This window comes from Salvia miltiorrhiza, chromosome 1 (genome assembly GCF_028751815.1).
Source record: "Salvia miltiorrhiza cultivar Shanhuang (shh) chromosome 1, IMPLAD_Smil_shh, whole genome shotgun sequence".
Lineage (NCBI taxonomy): Eukaryota > Viridiplantae > Streptophyta > Magnoliopsida > Lamiales > Lamiaceae > Salvia > Salvia miltiorrhiza.
This window is the reverse complement of record NC_080387.1, coordinates 47280511-47300886: the sequence shown is the minus strand read 5'-3', so window position 1 is coordinate 47300886 and position 20376 is coordinate 47280511. Positions and strand designations below refer to the sequence as shown.

General features: G+C 44.3%; 1 protein-coding gene across 1 annotated transcript; it reads left to right on the top strand.

Annotated features, from left to right (window-relative positions):
* The first annotated feature begins 16814 nt into the window (after positions 1 to 16814).
* On the top strand, positions 16815 to 19079 carry LOC130987776 (protein STRICTOSIDINE SYNTHASE-LIKE 4-like). The gene is made up of 5 exons (XM_057911446.1): positions 16815 to 17308; positions 17394 to 17461; positions 18270 to 18506; positions 18576 to 18708; positions 18786 to 19079. The coding sequence occupies exons 1-5, from the start codon at positions 16946 to 16948 to the stop codon at positions 19056 to 19058; spliced, it is 1074 nt and encodes a 357-aa protein (XP_057767429.1). The 5' UTR covers positions 16815 to 16945; the 3' UTR covers positions 19059 to 19079.
* Positions 19080 to 20376: the final 1297 nt, after the last annotated feature.

The window sequence follows — 20376 nt, the reverse complement described above, 5'->3', positions numbered from 1 at the left end:
CTTCTATCTGCAAATTCCGGCGCTTTTCTCCCTGTTCCGGCGTATTTCCCGCGATACCTCCGCTCCGGTTTTTACCGTCCATTTTTCTCTGCCCTAGGTAATTCGCGCATCTTCTTCTTCTCCTGCAGTTTTGTGCTTGGTACAAGTAGTTTCGAAATTTGTTGGTGCTCTGATTGAGTGTGTTTAGAAACCCTAGGATTTGAAATTTTTCGACAATGGCCTCTACTTCCGCTCCCCAACCCTCGCGCTCGCCTTCCCCTCAAAATTCTTTATCTTCTTCTCCCCAACCCCAGGAACTCGAAAACCTTCCTTCCTCCTCTTTCTCTCACAATTCCCAAGCTACTCCGAGTCCCTCTCCATCTAAAAAGAGAACCCGAAAGACGCCCCAGCCTCCCAAGCGTGTTCCTGAATCCCGTCTTGGTGTCGCAGCGGTGGAGAAACTGAAGAGTAAATGCCGACACCCCGAAGGTTTAAAATTCGAAACCTTCTCCAAAGGTTCAACACCCCCCGAAAGCCTTCGCCATCCCAAGGTGATAGTCATCTGGAAAGCCCAAATAGATGCTGGCCTAAGGCTCCCTCCTCCTACCCTTCTGGTTGATGTTTGTAACCATTTTCGCATCCCTTTCTTTCAAGTCACCCCCTCTGCTATCCGAAGGTTATATGCCTTCCATATTCTATGTCGAGCTCACGGTGTTGGGGATACCGCCAAACTGTTCTGTCAAACCCAATCTCTTCGCATGCAGGGCAGTCCCCTGTATAGTTTTGCTGGTCTTCCCAAATATCCTACTACCTTTCTTTCCTCTCTAAATTCCCTTGATAAGGGCTTTCTGAGCTATTACTGTTATGTGCGCACCCTCTTCGGCACTTGGCGCGATTATCACATTTCGGAGCTGGAGTGGCATAACCCTCGCACTACTTATAAACCAGCCTCTTCCGACGCCCCCTCAACCCGTGATCTGAGTATTATAGCTCATCTTAATGCTATGAACGAGGCCCAGCCCTTAGACTGTAAATATCTTGTTGAGAACAATTCGGCTCTGGCACACAATGATCTATTTCCCCTATATCCAAAGAAATCGATAGGTAAAAAATATAAATTAGAAAAATATATTAACTTTTGTTACCCGGATGCTAATGATGTAGCGTTTTAAATTGCAGACATGTCTTGGAGAAAGAAATGTGGGGACAATTTGCCTGCCATTGCTCCTCCCACTTGTAGTGGGGAGCATGGTATCGGGGGTTCTGCTTCTGGAACAGGCCCGTCAGAACAGCCAATTGGGGCCGAGCTGGTCGCCCTCCCTCCTGTGGTAGAAGTCCCAGAGGGGAATGTGGAAGCCTCCCCCCCTTTGATGTAGAAGAGGTTGATGCAGGCGCCCTTGTTCATAGGAGCAGGCGTCCCAGTACTGATGGTGCTTCTGGCACCTGTGAAAGGGATATCCAGATTGTGGATATTACTGACGAAGTTCCTTCGCCTGACTCGGTCCCCGGTGTCACCCTGACTGAACTTTCTAAGAAAAGGAAGAGGGGTTCCCTGATCTCCGTGGGGGAGAAGGAGAAACAAGAAGGCCTGAAGAAGGTCGGTCAGTCTAAGGAGCCAGCGAAGAAGTCCACTGGTGGTTCGAAGGTCCTTCCTTCCACCGGGGGAAAGGGTAGGGAACCAGCGAAGAAGCCTGCCGGTGGATTAAAGACCCTCCCCTCTGCAGGTGGAAAAAGGCAAGGGCAAAGCTGTGGCCTCTGCCGAAGAACCAGAGGATATTGTTCCTGGGCCGATTTCGAGTCTGTCGGGGTAGGCGTTAGTTGATGCCTTGATAGCTCGTGTCCATTCCAAGGACCAGGAGAAAGTGGAGAAGCTAACCCGGGGGGTTTTAGTTACTCAGTTGTGCCAGTTGGCTCTTCAGGTACCTTACTTTTTATACTTTTTATCATAGTAAAAACGAAATTACTAACCTCTTTATTGTTCTGTCGGAATCCTTTTTGTCTTCTTGCAGGTGGAGGCTCGGATGTGGGGAGCTGTTAAGTGTATTCATGACTATGATATGTCAGAAAAAGAAAGAGAGAAGGAGCAGGCGGACATCGCCAAGCGTGATGATGATGTCGCTGGGGTGGTGGAACGTCTGAGTAAGGCTGAAGCAGAGATAGCTGAGTTGAAGGCTCAGCTGGCCCAAGCAGATATGGAGAAGTCTTCCCTGGTTTCTGAACTAACAAGGGTAACCAAGGAAAGTCATGAGAACCTGGCTAGGTTCAAGGCTGGATATGAGGAAGCCTACAAGGCGACTCGGCGTGATTGGAAGAAGACGCTCGTGGAAGCGCAGAATCGTGCCTACGTCCTGGGGGCGCGAGATCAGCGCCTGGAGTATTTCTTGTCTCCGCAGGGTCAACACTTTCTGGGGTTGATGCTGGAAGGCACCTTGGCGGCCTTCAAGCGGACTCAAGAATACCTGGAGGATTTCGGACCCCTCTTTGCCTATGTGATACAGCAGTCCGCCTCCAAGGCGTTAGAAATGGCAGGGGCGACCTCGGAGCAGCTCGCTACCCTGGATTTGCATGCCCTGATGGATAACCTCAATGATGAGGAAATAAATAAGCTGATGGGGATCCCTGCGAATTCTCCGAAAAAACCAGAATGGTGGTATCCAGTGCTGGAGAGGGCTATTCCCTATTTCGCCTTTGGGGTTGGGTCTGCTTCAGTGCCCTCCGCTCCATTGTATGCGCCTGTTGTCTCTGCTTCCCTGGCGGGCTTTGTGAACCGGCTGCGGGATCCCACCAACAAAAGTACCCGGAGTTTTTCCCAGTATGGTGTGGTACCTCCTCTGCCCTCTGATTTGGCGGCCTCTGTTTCTGAAGATTCCGCTTCCTCCTCCTCTGCGATGGATCAGCTTTTTTCCCTGTATCGAGATGAAAAAACGTTTGTACAAGAAGCTGTGAAATTGCTGGACTTGGGGGTCCGTCTTCCCGCGGTGAAGGAAGCTAGCATGCTGCCCGTGTTCGCAGAGGGAGCCGTTTCTGGCCAAGTCTCTTCGAGTGGTGTTCCTCCCCCGGTTTCATCTGCCTCTGCTCCTGCCCCTTCTGCCATTGATAGAGATGCTTCCGTTCCTCCTGCCTGAGTTAATAAAATTTTTGTAATTTTTTGGTCTGTATGAACTTAATACTTACCTCTTGTTTTTGATATGCAACTATGCCTTCTTGGCCTGTTTATATGAAATTTCTTCCCTGCTTGTACTGCTTTTTCCCTTTCATTACTTGTGTTGTTTTTGTTGTTTTCACGTTCATGTTGGATTTGTGCTTGGCCTGGTTTGACTCATTGTGCTCGTTGTCGATGTTTCTTTGACTTTCTCCTTCGAGATTTCTCTGGTTTCCGCTGTGGGGGTTCTGTTGATTCCTTCGGACAAGAGCTTTGGTTGATTCTTCTGGAAAAGATTTCACCGCCTCCTCTGACGAGGATTTGATTGATTTCCCCCGGAAGGGATTTCACCGCTTCCTCTGGCGAGGATTTGGTTGATTCCTCTGGAAAGGATTTGGAAGGCTCCTCTGGCGAGGATTTTGGTTGACTCTTCTGACAAGAGTTTGGCGGACTCCTCTGACGAGGATTTCGCAGACTCCTCTGACGAAGATTTTGATTGACTCTTCTGGCAAGAGTTTAGCGGACTCCTCTGACGAGAATTTCGCAGACTCCTCTGGCGAGGATTTTGATTGACTCTTCTGGCAAAAGTTTAGCGGACTCCTCTGACGAGGATTTCGCAGACTCCTCTGGCGAGGATTTTGATGACCCTTCTGGTAAAAGCTTCACCGCCTCCTCTGACGAGGATTTGATTAACCTTTACGATAGGGATTTCACCGCCTCCTCTTCCGAGGATTTGGTTAATTTCTTTGTCAATGATTTCGCACTTCCCATCCAAGCTGCTTCCCATCCAGGCTTGAGCACTCTGCGCGGAGCATGGAGGACCCGGGGGGTGCAACCAACTTTCGCGGCTTACGATTAAATAGTAACCCTCTGCGTGGAGCATGGAAGGCCCGGGTGGCACAACCAACTTTCACGGCTTACGATTAAATAATAACCCTCTGCGTGGAGCATGGAAGGCCCGGGTGGCACGACCAACTTTCACGGCTTACGATTAAATAGTAACCCTCTGCGTGGAGCATGGAAGGCCCGGGTGGCACGACCAACTTTCACGGCTTACGATTAAATAGTAACCCCCTGCACGGAGCATGGAAAACCCGGGGGGTGCGACCAACTTCCGTGGCTTACGGTTAAGTGCAACCTCTGCACGGAGCATGGAGGACCCAGGAGGGGTGCAACCAACTTTCGTGGCTTACGATTATGTGCAACCTCTGCGCGGAGCATGGAAGGCCCGGATGGCACGACCAACTTTCGCGGCTTACGATTGAAAGAACACCCTGCACGGAGCATGGAAAACCCGGGGGGTGTGACCAGCTTTCGTGACTTACGGTTAAGGACAACCTCTGCGCGGAGCATGGAGGACCCGGGGGGTGTAACCAACTTTCGCGGCTTACGATTATGTGCCACCTCTGCGCGGAGCATGGAAGGCCCGGATGGCACGACCAACTTTCGCGGCTTACGATTGAAAGAACACCCTGCACGGAGCATGGAAAACCCGGGGGGTGCGACCAGCTTTCGTGACTTACGGTTAAGGACAACCTCTGCGCGGAGCATGAAGGACCCGGGGGGTGTAACCAACTTTCGCGGCTTACGACTATGTGCCACCTCTGCGCGGAGCATGGAAGGCCCGGATGGCACGACCAACTTTCGCGGCTTACGATTGAAAGAACACCCTGCACGGAGCATGGAAAACCCGGGGGGTGCGACCAGCTTTCGTGACTTACGGTTAAGGACAACCTCTGCGCGGAGCATGGAGGACCCGGGGGGTGTAACCAACTTTCGCGGCTTACGATTATGTGCCACCTCTGCGCGGAGCATGGAAGGCCCGGATGGCACGACCAACTTTCGCGGCTTACGATTAAATAGTATCCCTCCCTCTGCGCGGAGCATGGAAGGCCCGGATGGCGCAACCAACTTTCGCGGCTTATGAGCGCTTCCCTCCCTCTGCGCGGAGCATGGAAGGCCCGGATGGCGCAACCAACTTTCGCGGCTTACGAGCGCTTCCCTCTGCTCTGCTGGAGCGTGATCCCTCTGTTTTTCCCTTTACTTGTTGAGAAGTCATTTTTGAATTTGAAAATTGGGGATTACGGGTATACACCCTACTCCCCCCTCTGGTGACATGTGCAATACTCTGTTATGAACATGTTGACCCAATTACTTCTTACTCCCTTCTCCGGCCCATGAATTCGCATAAGCCCATTACCTCTTGGCCCCTTTCTCAGGCCCAATACCGTCTCTATATATACCCTTCTCCCCTTCATGACCTAGCTCAGAATCCCTTTTTTTCTTTTCGCCGCCCCCAAACTGTTCTCCTCTCAAACCCTAGATCTCCCGTCTTCTTGGCTCAAAATACCTTCCTATCTTGGTTGTAACGCCCTCAGTCGGGGGAGCGAGTCCTCTTGCGAAAGTACGCCGGCGCCCGTTGGTGACTGAAAAAACAGGACTCCCCCCCGCCTGAGGGTTTTATCTCCGAGATTCTTACAGGAGGCTCCCCCTGCTCTTTTCCACCTTCTTCTCAGACCCTAGATCTCCCGACCCTTTGTCTCTCCTTTCCTGTATCTTTCCCCATCTTGGTTGTAAAACTCTCAATCGGGGGAGCGAGTCCTGTTAAGAGGTTGTATATTGAAAAGACAGGACTCCCCCCCGCTTGGGAGTTTTATCTCCAGGGTTCCTGAAGAAAATTTCCTCCCTGAAGCATTCCTAGCTTGGTTGTAAGGTACTCAAATAAGGGAAGTTCCCCTCAGAACATTCATATCCTTGAAGGCTTTGCTTTTCCCTCTGTGCTTCCGATGCAGGTCTCTAGCTTTGTGATTGTGAGGAGGGGACTTCCCGAATTTGAGAGCATTATTACCGATTTCCCGAGATCTGGAAGTTGATTGGTCTTTTCCTCCGTATTCTTTCCCTCTGGCACTTTGACTTGTTGCTTTTCTTGGTATTCTGCAGGTGTGTGGTAAATCCGGAGTAGATCTGAGGTAGATCTGGCATGAATATCTCCCAACGGAGGAGAAAAGCTTGAAGTGTTGGCACATGGGGGCGAAGTTGTCAGCTCTTGATGTTTTGCTTTCCCTTTGACCTGCTAAGAAGCAGTTTTTGTATTTGTTTCTTCCTTATCCTGCTAAGAAGCAGTTTGTATTTTGAATTTGAAAATTGGGGATTACGGGTATCCACCCTACTCCCCCCTCTGGTGACATGTGCAATGCTCTGCATGAACATGTTAAACGGCATATGTAACGTAAGAAAACGATAATTGAAATAAACAAACACAACACCAGGGAATTCCCTAGAACCACATATCTGTTTTATTGATATCATGGCCCCGGACCTCGTTAAAACCCCTGTGGGGAAAAAGAGTATCCGGTCTACAAGTGATTATTCCTGCTAAGAAGCAGTTATACATAGAACTTTTTGAGTGTGTTTATATTCCATGGCCTGGGGAGAGTTCTGCCGTCTGAATCCGACAATATGTACGCTCCGCCACCCAAGACCTCTGTTACGATGAATGGTCCTTCCCAATTTGCTTCAAACTTGCCCACTGCCTTTAATGCGTCTGCTCTTTTCAATACTAGATCGCCCTTGACCAGCTTCCTTGCTCTGACCCTTTTGTCGTACCCTGCTTTGATGACACTTTTATACTTTGTTGCTCTGATTTGAGCTTCCTCCCGCTGTGCTTCCACAAGATCGAGCTCTGTTCTCCGGAGATTGGCGTTACGCTCTGTATCATAGGTGATGATACGGTATGACTCCAATCTGGCCTCTGCTGGTATTACTGCATTGGATCCGTATACCAGCGTGAAAGGGCCCTCCCCTGTTGCTGTCTTCGGGCTAGTTCGGTAGGCCCAGAGAACAGTGTCTAACTCCTCCACCCATTTCCCTCTGGTCTGGTTCAATCTCTTCTTAATCCCTTCGCAGATTGTTCTATTGGCTAATTCCACCTGACCATTTGCTTGTGGATGCGCCACTGAGACGAAGCGCTGAGTAATATCCATTCGATCACAGAAATCTGCTATCCTCTGCCCTGTGAACTGAGTCCCATTGTCGTACACAATGATTCTCGGTATTCTGAATCTGCAACAAATGTTCCTCCAAATAAAGCGTTCCACTGTAACTTCATCAATCTTGCCCACAGCCTCGGCCTCGACCCATTTAGAAAAATAATCTACTTTTTTTTTGGTAAGAAAAGATTTAATAAAGATTAAAAGACGGTACCAGAGGTACCAAGGTTCAGTTACAACAACCAAACCGAAAGAATACAAGACATCCAAGATTTCAAATTCACATCACTCTCAATGAAATTAAAGATTTTGTTCCAGCTCCACATCCTCGCCTTAATCTCCATGATTGCTTCCTTGACGTCCCAATTTTTTCCTTCCCACCTACTCTCATTTCTCCACTTCCAGATCAGCCAACACGTGCAACACCATACAGCTTCTAACAACTTTTCCGACCTCTTCCCCTTTCCGAGCTGGACGAACTGAGTGAAATGTGAGGCGACACAAGAAGGGCGGATGAAACAAATCCCCAACCACTGAACAATACCTTCCCAAACTTTTACCGTCTTTGGACAATGAAGAAAGGTGTGATTTGCTGTCTCCAGATTCAGGATGCAAGCGTTGCAGCTGCAATCCGTTTCCTCCACCAATATATTTCTTTTTTTTAAATTGTCACACGTTGGAAGTCGGTTTCTCAACAGCCTCCAAGCCAATACCATTGCTTTGTGAGGAACCGCCATGCCCCAAACCTTTTGCAGAATATCCTCGAGAGGGGGTTGGACTATCACTTCATTCTTTGTCTCTCTAATGGCTTCGTACGCCTCCTTCGTTGAGTAACATCCGTCCCTAGCACTGCTCCAACTCCAGCTATCAAGGATTCCTGCGCTTGGAGCAAAGTTAGTGATAAACTGAAGGAAATCATTAACTGCTACCTTCTCTCTCTCCAACAGTTCCCTTCTCCAGTTAAACTTCCACTCCCATCGCCCATCTTCCCACTTCCCCATTTCACTAACCAGCGCTTCTTTGTTAGTACTCATGTGAAAGAGTCTAGGGTAAGCGAGTTTAAGAGGTGTCGAAGAAAAATAATCTACTGCCACGATGAGAAAGCATTTCCCTCCCGGTGCTGTAGGCAACTTTCCGACTATATCAATGCCCCATTTGTCAAACGGACATGCCGCGTACATGACACCCATAGGCTCCCCTGGTACATTGATTCGCCCTGCATATCTCTGGCAAGCTTCGCACTTGCGGACGAACTCTCTGGCCTCCTTGTTGATGTGAGGCCAATAGAACCCGGCCCGGATAATTTTGCGCACAAGATCCCGAAATCCCGTATGCCCACCACAGCAACCTGCATGAATTTCTTGCAAAGCAAAATTAGCTTCCTCTGGAGATAAACATTTTAGCAAAGGTTGAGTGAAAGATCGTTTGAAGAGTTGGTCGTTGATTAAGCAGTAGTTCTCATAGCGAGCCCTCTGATTGGATTCTCTGCTCAGCCGCTCCCCTGTCTTCAGAAAGTGTATAATCGGAGCTCGCCAATCGTCCCTGATCTCTACCGAGAACACTTGCGAAGTCTCCATCTCTCTGGTATCACAGAGTAAGATAATCTCATCGTTCCAAGTTTGCTCTACTGCGCTAGCCATGCGCGCCAGTAGGTCGGCCTTCGTGTTTTCCTCCCGAGAAATCTGTTCGAGCTTAAATTCCATGAACTTTTCTTTCAATTCGCTAATTTTGGTATGGTACGCCCTCATCCTTTGATCCTTGATATTATAACCTCCCGAGAACTGTTGGGCAACCAACTGGGAATCTGTCTTTATGATGACGCACTCGGCTTTAAGCTCTGACAAGATATGAGCCCCTCTGACCACGGCCTCATATTCCGCTTCATTGTTGGATAACCGACAAGTGAATTTGATGGCGAACTGGTATGTCCCATAGCCCGGCGAAGTGATATAAACCCCGATTCCACACCCTTCTTTTGTTACTGATCCATCCACGAAAGCAACCCAGAACTCTGGCACGGGACGCCGAGTTGTTTCTTGTAGGAAATCTGCCAGCGCTTGCGCCTTGATCGCCGTTCTCGGTTCATAATCCACGTCATACTCCCCCAACTCCACAGCCCACTTAACCATTCTCCCTGACAAATCCGGGCGTCCCAAAACTTGTTTGAAAGGTAAAGCAGTGCGCACCACCACCCGATGTGACAAGAAGTAAGGTCTCAGTTTTCTTGCCGTAATCATGACTACCAGAGCAGCCTTCTCAATCTCTGTATAATTCAATTCGGAACCTTGAATAATTCGGCTGACGAAATAGATGGGCTTCTGATGGCTTCCTTCTTCCCTGATAAGCACAGAGCTGATGGCATCCTCTCCCACCGCTATATATAGATACAACGTTTCTCCCGGGACCGGCTTGGTCAGAGTAGGGAGTTTCGCTAGCTACGCTTTAAGATCCTCAAATGCCGCTCGGCATTCCTCTGTCCACAGAAACTTACTGCCCTTTCTCAATACTTTGAAAAACGGCATGCTCCGCTCTGCTGATCGCGAGATGAACCTGCTCAGAGCAGTGATGCGCCCATTCAGAGTCTGCACCTCCTTGATTCCTCTGGGCGGTGTCATTTCCATGATAGCTTTGACCTTTTCGGCGTTAACCTCAATTCTTGCAGGCGTGACTTTATATCCCAAGAACTTCCCTGTTGTGACCCCAAAGGTGCATTTTGCTGGATTCAACATAAGCCGATGGTCTCTGACCACCGTGAAGATCTCCTCCAGGTCAGAAACATGATCCTCTGCCCTCACACTCCGAACAAGCATATCATCCACGTATACTGAGATATTCTTAGCAAGTTGGTCTTTGAAAATTTTTTCCATCATTCGCTGATACGTGGCTCCCGCATTCTTCAGACCAAACGGCATACTCAACCACCCATATACTCCACAACAGACGGCAAAGGCCGTTTTGGCGATGTCTCCCCTGTTCATCTTTACCTGATGATACCCTTGGTATGCATCCATCATGGATAATAAGGCACATCCTGAAGTAGAGTCCACCAATTGATCAATCCTCGGCAGAGGATAGTGGTCCTTCGGACAAGCGGCGTTTAAATCTCTGAAATCCACACACATCCTCCAAGTGTTTGTTTTCTTGGGTACCATCACCGCGTTTGAGATCCACTCTGGATATTGTACCTCCTCAATATGCCCGGCTTTTAGTAACTCATAGACCTGCTCTCTGATTGCAGCGTCCTTTTCAGCCCCAAAATTCCTTGTCTGCTGTTTCACCGGCTTAACCTTGGGATCCACATTGAGGCAATGTTCTGCTAATTCTCTATCAATTCCTTTTAGATCTGCGGTGCTGAATGCGAATACATCCGCATTTCGCCGAAGACAGCTAATGAGCTCTTCTCTGACTTGATCACTCATGGTAGACCCAACCTTTGTCTGGAAACCCTCTTTTCCTGGAAATAATTCAATCATGTTGCAAACATCGCTGGTGGACACCAGCGCGGTTTTCTCTGTGGAGTCTCTGTCTTTTAATAAATCCGCCAACTCTTGGCGCTCCTCTGTTGGGGCATGCACCTCGCCTACTTTCCCCTTCTTCCGAGCGTCCGACCCCTCTGTCCGTCTTTCCCTTTTCTGCCCCGCTGACTGTGTGAGCATTTGCACGTGGCATGCTTTTGATGTCGTTTGATCGCCACAAACTTCTCCCACTCTTCCACCCTCGATTGGAAACTTCATTTTTAGGTGAAACAGAGAGATAACCGCCCTGAACGCCGTCAAGGCGGGCCGGCCGAGTATGACATTGTACGAGGGTTTAGGCATATCCACCACTAAGAACCGTACCATCCTTGTTTTGTTGCCCGCAACTGTACTGCCAAGAATCAATGGCAGCTCTACATATCCTAGAGGCATGACCATTTCTCCCCCGAATCCAAACAGAGGGGCGTTTGTCGGCTCAATATGAGCGTTGATTCCCATATTTTGAAGACACTCCTTATACAAGATGTTTACAGCGCTGCCCGAATCTACGAAAATACGGTGAATAATGCAGCCGGCAATGTCTGCCGTAATGACCAGCGCATCATCATGCGGGTACATCAATGTGCGTATATCTTCTGCTCCAAAAGTGATCGCAGGCTCTTCTGCTGCATTCGTAATTTCCATGACCCTTTTAGGATAGTACCCTGTTTTTACTGCTCTGACGACTTGTTTTTTGGCCCGATTTGATGTGGGCATCCCGTTCTCTCCGCAAATCATGTGAACTTCCCTCCTGTATGGGGGGGAGGAGGAGCTTGCCTGTCTGCCCCCTCTCTGCGATTATCGCGATTGTCATCAAGCCTGCGATCTCTGTCGTTCCCCTGCTCTTGTCGCCGATCCCGGTTATTTCTTTGATCCCTCTGATCTCGCTGATCCCTCTGATCCCTCTGATCCCGCTGATCTCTCTGATCAGTCCTCCTCTGGCCCTCATTTCCTCTGTCAATGAAGTGGTCGAGATATCCCTGACGCACCAGTAATTTCAATTGGTGTTTAAGATGTCCACAATATTTCGTGTAATGCCCGAAGGAATTGTGATATTCGCACAACTTATTATTAGGCCCCTCCTGTGGCGGCCCCGTCCGATAGGTTCCCGGTGCCCGAGAGAACGGCTGATCCTTTATCAAATGAAAAATTTCTTCTTGTGGTTTATTCAAGGGTGTGTACTCGGTAAACCGCGTAACTTCATTCACTGTGCGCTGCTGTTGAGACGGCATTCCTCCCTGGGGTGGCAATACCCTGGGAGGCAACCCTCTGAACGGGGCCCTTTCCTGATGTCTCTGTCTTTCGGGTGCTTCCTCAGCTTTCTTGACCTTATGCTTATCATTCTCTACTTTTCTTGCCATCTTGGCATCTTCCAACTGCAAATAACCTGGCAACCTTGCCATAATGTCATCAAAATCCCTTGCTGGCCGAATTTGCAATTCGTCAAAGAAGATTCCTGGCCTGAGTCCTCTGACATAGGCGCAATTCTTGATTTGCGATTCTGCCTCTGGCACCTCCAGAGCAGCGAGATTAAATCTTGCTGTATATTCCCGCAACGTTTCACCCTGATCTTGCTTGATATCCATTAGCGAAAGAGCCGATTTCCCTACCCTCCGCGAACTCGCGAACTGACGTAAAAAACGAGTTTGTAGATCCTCAAAGGAATGAATAGAGTTCGGGGGAAGCATCCCAAACCACAACTGAGCCGGGCCAGTAAGCGTAGTTGAAAATATGCGGCACTTGATGCCCTCCGTGTACATATGCAACGTGACTAACCTTTCAAACCGATTGAGGTGCACTTCTGGATCGGTAGTGCCATCATAATCCAGCGAGATAGGCTTGTAGCTTCTAGGTAGGGTATCTGCCAGAATATCCTCAGAGAAAGGACTACGGTTGCTGATGGGGTGAAATCGCGAAGTCTTGGCCCTCTTGTTCCCTGTATGCCTCCCCTGCTCCCTTCTGTCTCTGGGCGCATCACGAGCGTGGCGCTTGTGGATTCTATATTCAGGTCTACCAGAGCAGTACTCCGGTTCCCGTTCCTCTGACCTCTCTGTGTAGCGCGATTTTTCTGATCGATGGGACTTCTCTACCCGGTGCGATTTTCCTGACCTTTGTTCCCTATCCTCCCTTCGGGATTTCTGCCTCAGTGATTCCTCCAGATCCTGGAGTTGATGTTTCAGCTGGGACACTTGGTTTTTCAACCTTGCTTTTTCCTTCGGTCTCCCCTCTTCAAACACCAGGGAGACGGATTGACTATCAGACTCGTCAACCCGCTCTCTTCTGACCACACTGTTGAGTCTGACCCGGCTCCCCTCTGGTCTTCTTTCCACTTCCCTGTCAGCCGGGTCCCCTTGCATTTCCAGAGGCATCGCAGCCTGTTTGTTGATTGCTAAAGTGTTTACCTCCTGGGCAGTTGGAGGTGGGGCCTCAGTGCCCTGCGGGTTTGCTGCTCCAACCAGGGGCGCTACAGTAGGCATGATAGACAGCATCGGCGTTCCCATTGCCTGGCGCATGTTAGCGTAACTGAGCAAGGCCATCATCTGCTCTGCTATCCCAAAGTTAATCGATCCCCCACCAGATGTGGGGGCCAAGCTCGGCACCTCTGATCCTGGCGTCACCAGAGCAGACCTCTGGAAGTTACCATTCAATCCCATCAGCGGAGTAACCGAAACAGCGGGGAATCCTGGTGGCGTAGCGAAGGTTGTGTTGCCCTGCAAGTTGTTGAACAATGAGGTAGGCACCTCAGTGGTAAGCGCAGCGGAGTCGAACTCCTTTTCTAGGTTGCGGTGTGCATCAGAGGATCCCATGGTACCTACACATAAACAAAGTGAGAAACCATTCTAACGACGAAAGAATAAACCCCTTATTACCGATTGGAGTCCCGATATAAGAAATCCCGGCTACCGGTACAGAGACCATTAAAAAATTCCCCACGCCGTAACTCTATACCCTGGGAAATAAACCCAGGGCATAGATTAAGAAAACAGAGCCCGGATAACGGTGGTTTCCCCCGTGAACCCCCACCAAAGTTCGGCGGAGAAAACAGAGCACCCAGAGAACCAAAATAGGAAATCCAAAGACAAGCAAAAACAGGGCAACCACCAACAAACTTATTAGCGTAATACGTTAGAAATGATAGATAAACGAGAGCTATGTAAGGAAACGAACAAGATTAACACGGCAATCAACCCAAGATTAACATGATCCTGTCTTATAATAATCACAAAGCCTATAAACAACAGGATTATCACGACCGTCCCCCAAATTATTAGCGTAAAGCAGTATTCAACGCATAGGACGAAAATTAGTTTAAGCAAGCATGAAGGACATCCATAATTATTCTTTTAAACGCAAATTATCCACCCATCAGCAACACAAACCTCATGATAACAACACCAAAACACTAATCGACGTATTAATCGGTGCGAAACCCGTAAATTAACAGTAAAGAAGTTCATGAAAAAAGAGACAAAGTGCAAAATAATCTTTCATCAGTGCAAAGCCCCTAATTAACAACAAAACCTCACATCCTCCCAAAAACAGAATAATACTCAACAGCCCACAAGCATAATTTAAAGATTATCGGAGAAAACATGAAGATCACCCACAATTATCCCGTTTATACGTGAAACATCCGTATACTAACAGCATAAACCTAAGATACCGGAGATACGAGATCAATCCACAGTTCATCGACGCAAAACACTAGATCCGTAAGAAAAAAGCACCCAACATAATCAAAACAGAGCCTCACACCACAATTTTCCCATATAAAACGTTAGATCAGTGAAGAAAGCATCAATTCTACCAGGAAACCCTTCGTGCGTAAACAATTAACCCAAACAAACGGTGAATAAACGTAGAATTCCCCGATTCACGATTTGTGCCCGTCGCCACCTTTCCCCATGCACCAAAAACATAAATCAACGCACATCACAGCAGATTATCAGTATATTAAACCAGAAGACGCAATTAACCGATTAAAAACAGCTGGGTGTCCGAATTATCGGTTCGATTGGTGCCAACGCCCGCAAATCCGATTGTAATTTCAGATCTGCGTACGCCGGCGACCGCGATCTCACGTCCTAGCCCAGTGACTTTCCCACAGACGACGCCAGTTGGTGTTTAATGAAACCAACACCTAAACTACGGAATGAAAGACGTAAACTATACCTAGTAAAGTTGATCGGAAAGGATGAAGTAACAATCGGAGAATCGAGCACGAGAGCAAAATATAACTGTAGTATTCAAGAGCAAATGATAGCGTAAAAAATGTAATACACGAGCACGAGGCCTATTTATAGATTACAATTGAGGGTAAAAAGGTAAAATCGATGCTAGTGCATGCGTTTGACGTGATTGAAGGGTATATCAGGAATTTCATCTTCACGCGGGAAAATCCTCCGCGTCTTTGGCGATCCTTTTGAAAGAGGCGATCTCTCTGGCACGGATGACTTCCCTGGCGTGGAGGACTTCTCTGACGTGGATGACTTCTCTGGCGTGGAGGACTTCTCTGACGTGGATGACTTCTCTGGCGTGGAGGACTTCTCTGATGGGGATGACTTCTCTGATAAGGGTGACCTCTCTGATGGAATTGACTTCTCTGGTAAGTGTATCTCTTCTGCTATATTCGTCCCGCCAGTGGGGTCGATTCCTCTGATTTGTATTCTTTCCCTACTCTGCACATATTACTCCTCATCAGATGTCACATAGCATAGGCAAACACCATGTTTGATGATTTGCATGCATATAAAGATTGTGGTTTAGTTGATGGAGCAAGTAAAATTACAAATAAAATAAATTCTTGATGTTTCAGAGAAGCTCGCAAATAAATTCTTGATACAAATAAATTACATATAAAGAAATAAAAAAATTAACATCATTACTTAGACTATTTTGGCAATTACGTCGGTGATTTAATTTTATGCACTCTCTTAAGATAATATTTTTGTTTTTGTTTTGTTAATTAGTGTTTCGGAGAAGCTCGCTAAGGCACAACATCTCACAAGCTAAAATTTGGAAAATTAAGTTTTTTTCATTGTACTATTATCTATCTATTAATCTATTAATAATTTATATATTGAGTATTAAACATAGTTTCCAGATCTGGAAATTATTGATTAGGCTGAAAGGACGTTACTATTTACGGAATCCGGTGTTGTTATTATATATTATATAGATTTTAAGATAATTAACTAACGTTCATTCATTTCATTAGGGTTTATAACTATTTTTTTATATTTATTTGAATTAATAATAGAATATTTGGATTAATTAATTCAGAGTTAGGATATAATTTTTTTAAATTTTAATTTTTAGTGATAAATATTACTAATTAAAGTTTATTATATAATAATATTTTATATATTTATAATAAATACTTATAAAATAGAGAAATTAAAAATAAAACACAATGATATACCCAATAAATTATGAAACAGATCATCACCTATTTTGGGTTAATGGTTCTTTCTACCCATTCCCAAAGACAAAAAAGAAAAAATACTCATTATAAAAGAAAATTATAAAAACTACCAATTTTGAGTTTGAAATGACAAAGCTACCCTTAGTTAATTCATAAAAAATGCTGAAATCGCAAACTTTGCTCGGTATGCTCGACTAATGCACGTCGAGCATCAGTGGTAAGTATGTCGAGCATTGCGTATTTGTGATAAATATATTAATGCTCGACTTCTACGAGTCGAGCAATAGTGATAAATACTTCAATGCTCGACATGCTCAACCATTGCGAGTCGAGCAATCGAGCATTTGTAGTCGAGCACTCTTAGAAAATACACTAATGCTCGACATTTATCGATTACAAGTCGAGCATCAGTACAAAATATATTAATACTCGACATAAGAGCAAAAATATCCTAAATGAGTATATTTATATATTTTATAAAAGATTAATATTTTTTATGTTTTGTCTTTTTGAATGAGTATATATCATTTTCGAGCAAATATGTTTTATTTGAAAAAAAATTATTAGTAGCTTTCGTGGGGCGTTGAATATTCAAGGAACGTCTTTCTCTTTGGAGACTAAGAAAATTTAAGATGACTTAAAGTGGTAGAAGCAAATGATATTTTATTTCTTACTTTATCAAGGACTGGAGTATAAAATATTAGGAACGCGGCTGATTGTGTGGCCCTAGAAATTAAGGAGTTCAATCAATAAGCAAGTATGTAAGAAACGTAACTACTTATTGGCTATATGTACGCGTGCAGCTAGAAATTAAAGGAAAGTGACCCCTCAGAATGCAGCTCAAATTAAATGACATAAATACAAGTAGAACAGTTTGTCCGATCCCATATTCCCCATGGCATTTCCAAGAATAATAGTAGTAGTAGTTTGTGTGGTGGCAATTGCTCTCCAACTAACAATATTTTCTTCATCTTCTTATCCTGGTTTTCTTGAAAGCTTGCCTCCTTCCTCCCTTTTACCTGCTCCATCAAACGGCAAATTACAGGATGTGATGAAGCTAGGAGAAGGGCTGCTGATGCAGCCGGAAGACGTCGCCGTCGACGAAAACGGAGTTCTGCACACAGTGACGAGGGATGGGAGCGTGAAGAAGATGCACAAAAATGGAACGTGGGAGAATTGGTGCCATATTCCCAGTGATAGTTTGTTGGGGATAACTACTACTGCAGCTGGCGATCTTATCGTTTGCGATGCTCGTCAGGTAACAATCACTTACAAAGATACTATAGGGCGTGTTTTCATATCTCTAATCCATTGTTTTGTTTTGGTTAATTGATGATGGACAGGGTTTGCTTAAGGTTAGCGAAGAGGGTGTGAAGCTTCTTACATCCCACATTGATGGTGCCAAAATAAGGTGACATTAATTGTCAAAGCTAACCTAGATTACTAGTTAATTAGTGCCCATACCCTTTCTTTATATGCTTATAGTACAAATGAGATCTTCTGTCCCAAAATATAGTGTGTACCACATGTACACTCTTCATTTCTTTATATTTTTAAATTATTTTTTATTCAATTTTAATTTATTATGCTTTTATATAATATAAAGATAATTAACAAGGGTTCACTCATCCGTTTAGGGTTTATAATTATTTTTTTATATTTATTTGAATTAATAATAGATTATTTGGGTTCATTAATTCAAAGTTAGGGTATATAATTTTTTAAATTTTAATTTTTCAATGATAAATACTAATTAGAGTTTATAATATAATAATAATTTTTATTTTTATAAAAAATAATTTATAAAACAAAGAAATGAAGAGTGGTACACATGGTACACACAATATTGTTGGACAGAGGATCCGATCTGGCTTATAGTATAGATGTCTTTCATGACTGAATTGCAGTATGAAAATTGGTGGAAATCTTAACGAGAAATTGAGAGAGAACAAAAATTTCTCCCTTTAAACGCCTTCTTTATTTTTCCTCATTTTCTATAAAAATGAATTTGACCATTTCTTATTCCTTATTTTCACCCAAGAGGACAATATTATCTATCTAAAAGGAGGAATTAAAAATGGTGAAATTATATTAATTTTGTAGAAAATAAGGGGGAAAAAAGATGAGATTTAAATGGAATTCTTTTTGTCATCTCTTTTTTTTATGATAATTTTATCAATCAAATATATCACACGCTAACTAAAAATTTATTTAAAAAGGTTCGCAGACGATGTGATCGAATCAGCAGACGGCACATTATACTTTAGTGATGCGAGCACGAAATTCGGGTTCCATAATTGGCAGCTGGATCTGCTGGAGACGGAGCCTCATGGCCGCCTCCTCAAATACGAGCCTTCCACAAACACGACTTCTGTAGTTCTCGACGGTCTCGCGTTTGCAAACGGCGTCGCGCTCTCTGCCGACCAACATTACTTGCTCGTCTGCGAATCGTGGAAGTAAGTCCGCTTCATTTATCAAAAAACACGACACGCTTTTTTAAACCTACGTTTCCATAATTGCATCAGGTATAGATGTCTGAAATACTGGCTGCAAGGACACAAGAAGGGAGAAACACAGATTTTCATTGATAAACTTCCTGGAAGACCAGACAACATAAATCTTGCTCCGGATGGCTCCTTTTGGATCGCATTGCTAGAGGTTTAACTACTAATTAACTTTATTACTTTCTTTTTTTTCTATAGATGAAATTAATTAACCTTATTTATGCATTGCAGAGTAATCCTATGTGGCCAAGATTCGTGTACAATTTGCCTGGGTTGAAATATGTGACGGGGGCATTTCCGGAATTCTTTAGCAAATGGGTGATTAACGTAGTTGAGAAAGCAATGGTGGTGAATGTAGGAAGCGATGGGAAGATGATTAGAGGGTTTGATGATCCGACGGGAAAGGTGATGAGGTTTGTGACTTCGGCGGTGGAGTTTGAGGGCCATTTGTATTTTGGCACTCTCTATAATGACTTTCTCGGAAAATTACCCCTATCAATATGATTCTCTATTGCCGCTCTTCAATTATATATACTCTCTGTGAACACAAATTTTATTGTATTCAATAAATGAAATACAAAAATATGTACAAATCCAAAATATATGAAATCCAAAATATATGAATTGAGATGAATTTATTGTGGGTTGCGTTTATCTACTTTAATCCTATGATTCTCCTCTTCGAACTTCTTCAAATCCTTGGAGGGAAATATAATTTCTTGATCTCCTTCCTTGATTCTCCTCTTCGAACTTCTTCTCCTCTTCGAACTTCTTCAAATCCTTGGAGGGAAATATAATTTCTTGATCTCCTTCCTTGAACTTGAACGTTGACTTGAATTAGATTTGATAACGTCAATCCAAAGGGCTTCCACCTTATTTCTGATTGTTGGAGATGACTTCGTCGTAGAGAATTACTAGCTCTCAAATGATTTCTGTCTCCCTTAACTCCACAAATGACCCATATTTATAGGTGAAGAATGGAGTGGACTGTGGGCTTTGGCCTGTCATATTGGGCTTTTAGGGCTGAGGTGACACGATTTGATTTGCTCCTCAATATTTGTATTTATCTACATAAAATATTTAATATTTTATGTAGATTTTCCACGTGTCAATTTTTGACTGGTCAATAACTCCACATAATCAAATATTAATTATATATTTATTTAATTTTGGAATAATATTTAATTTAATTCCAAAATATAAAATAAATATAATTTCATATTTACCTTGTAATTTTCACATGGCAGAATTTAATAGGCTATAAATTTAATTGCCTATACTCTCATTCTGCACTCATCAATAATCATGTTTCATGTGTCCAATTTTCATCATCTTTTGAGAAATGTAATCACTTTTTGTTTTCATTTCCAAGACTCTCAATTTTGGGATAAGTTTGATCTATATACATCTCGTCTTACATGATGCGGCAAAGGAATGAGTTATTTTGTCAGATTTTTAGATAGATTATTAGGGTTTATGGTTTTTTTTTTTTAAAAAAAATTATATTGAAAAATCTGATTATGATGAGTTGACTCATTAATCGGATAATTCATTTTTTCTTTCTAAAATTAAGGATTTTTAATAAAAATATTAAATGAATATTCTTTAAAGAATTTTAAAAACGAAAGTAATCCTAAATAAACCAAAAATATAATGTTGCTTGCGGAATGGACTGTGTTTTATGTGCTAAAGTTTGTTTATATGCACAAGTTTGAAACTTTGAACTGCATAATAACAAAATAAAGACTAATTCACAATAATAAAATCTAATACTATATAAAAAAACAAGTTAAAAGAAAAAAAAATAAAAATGAAATTTAAA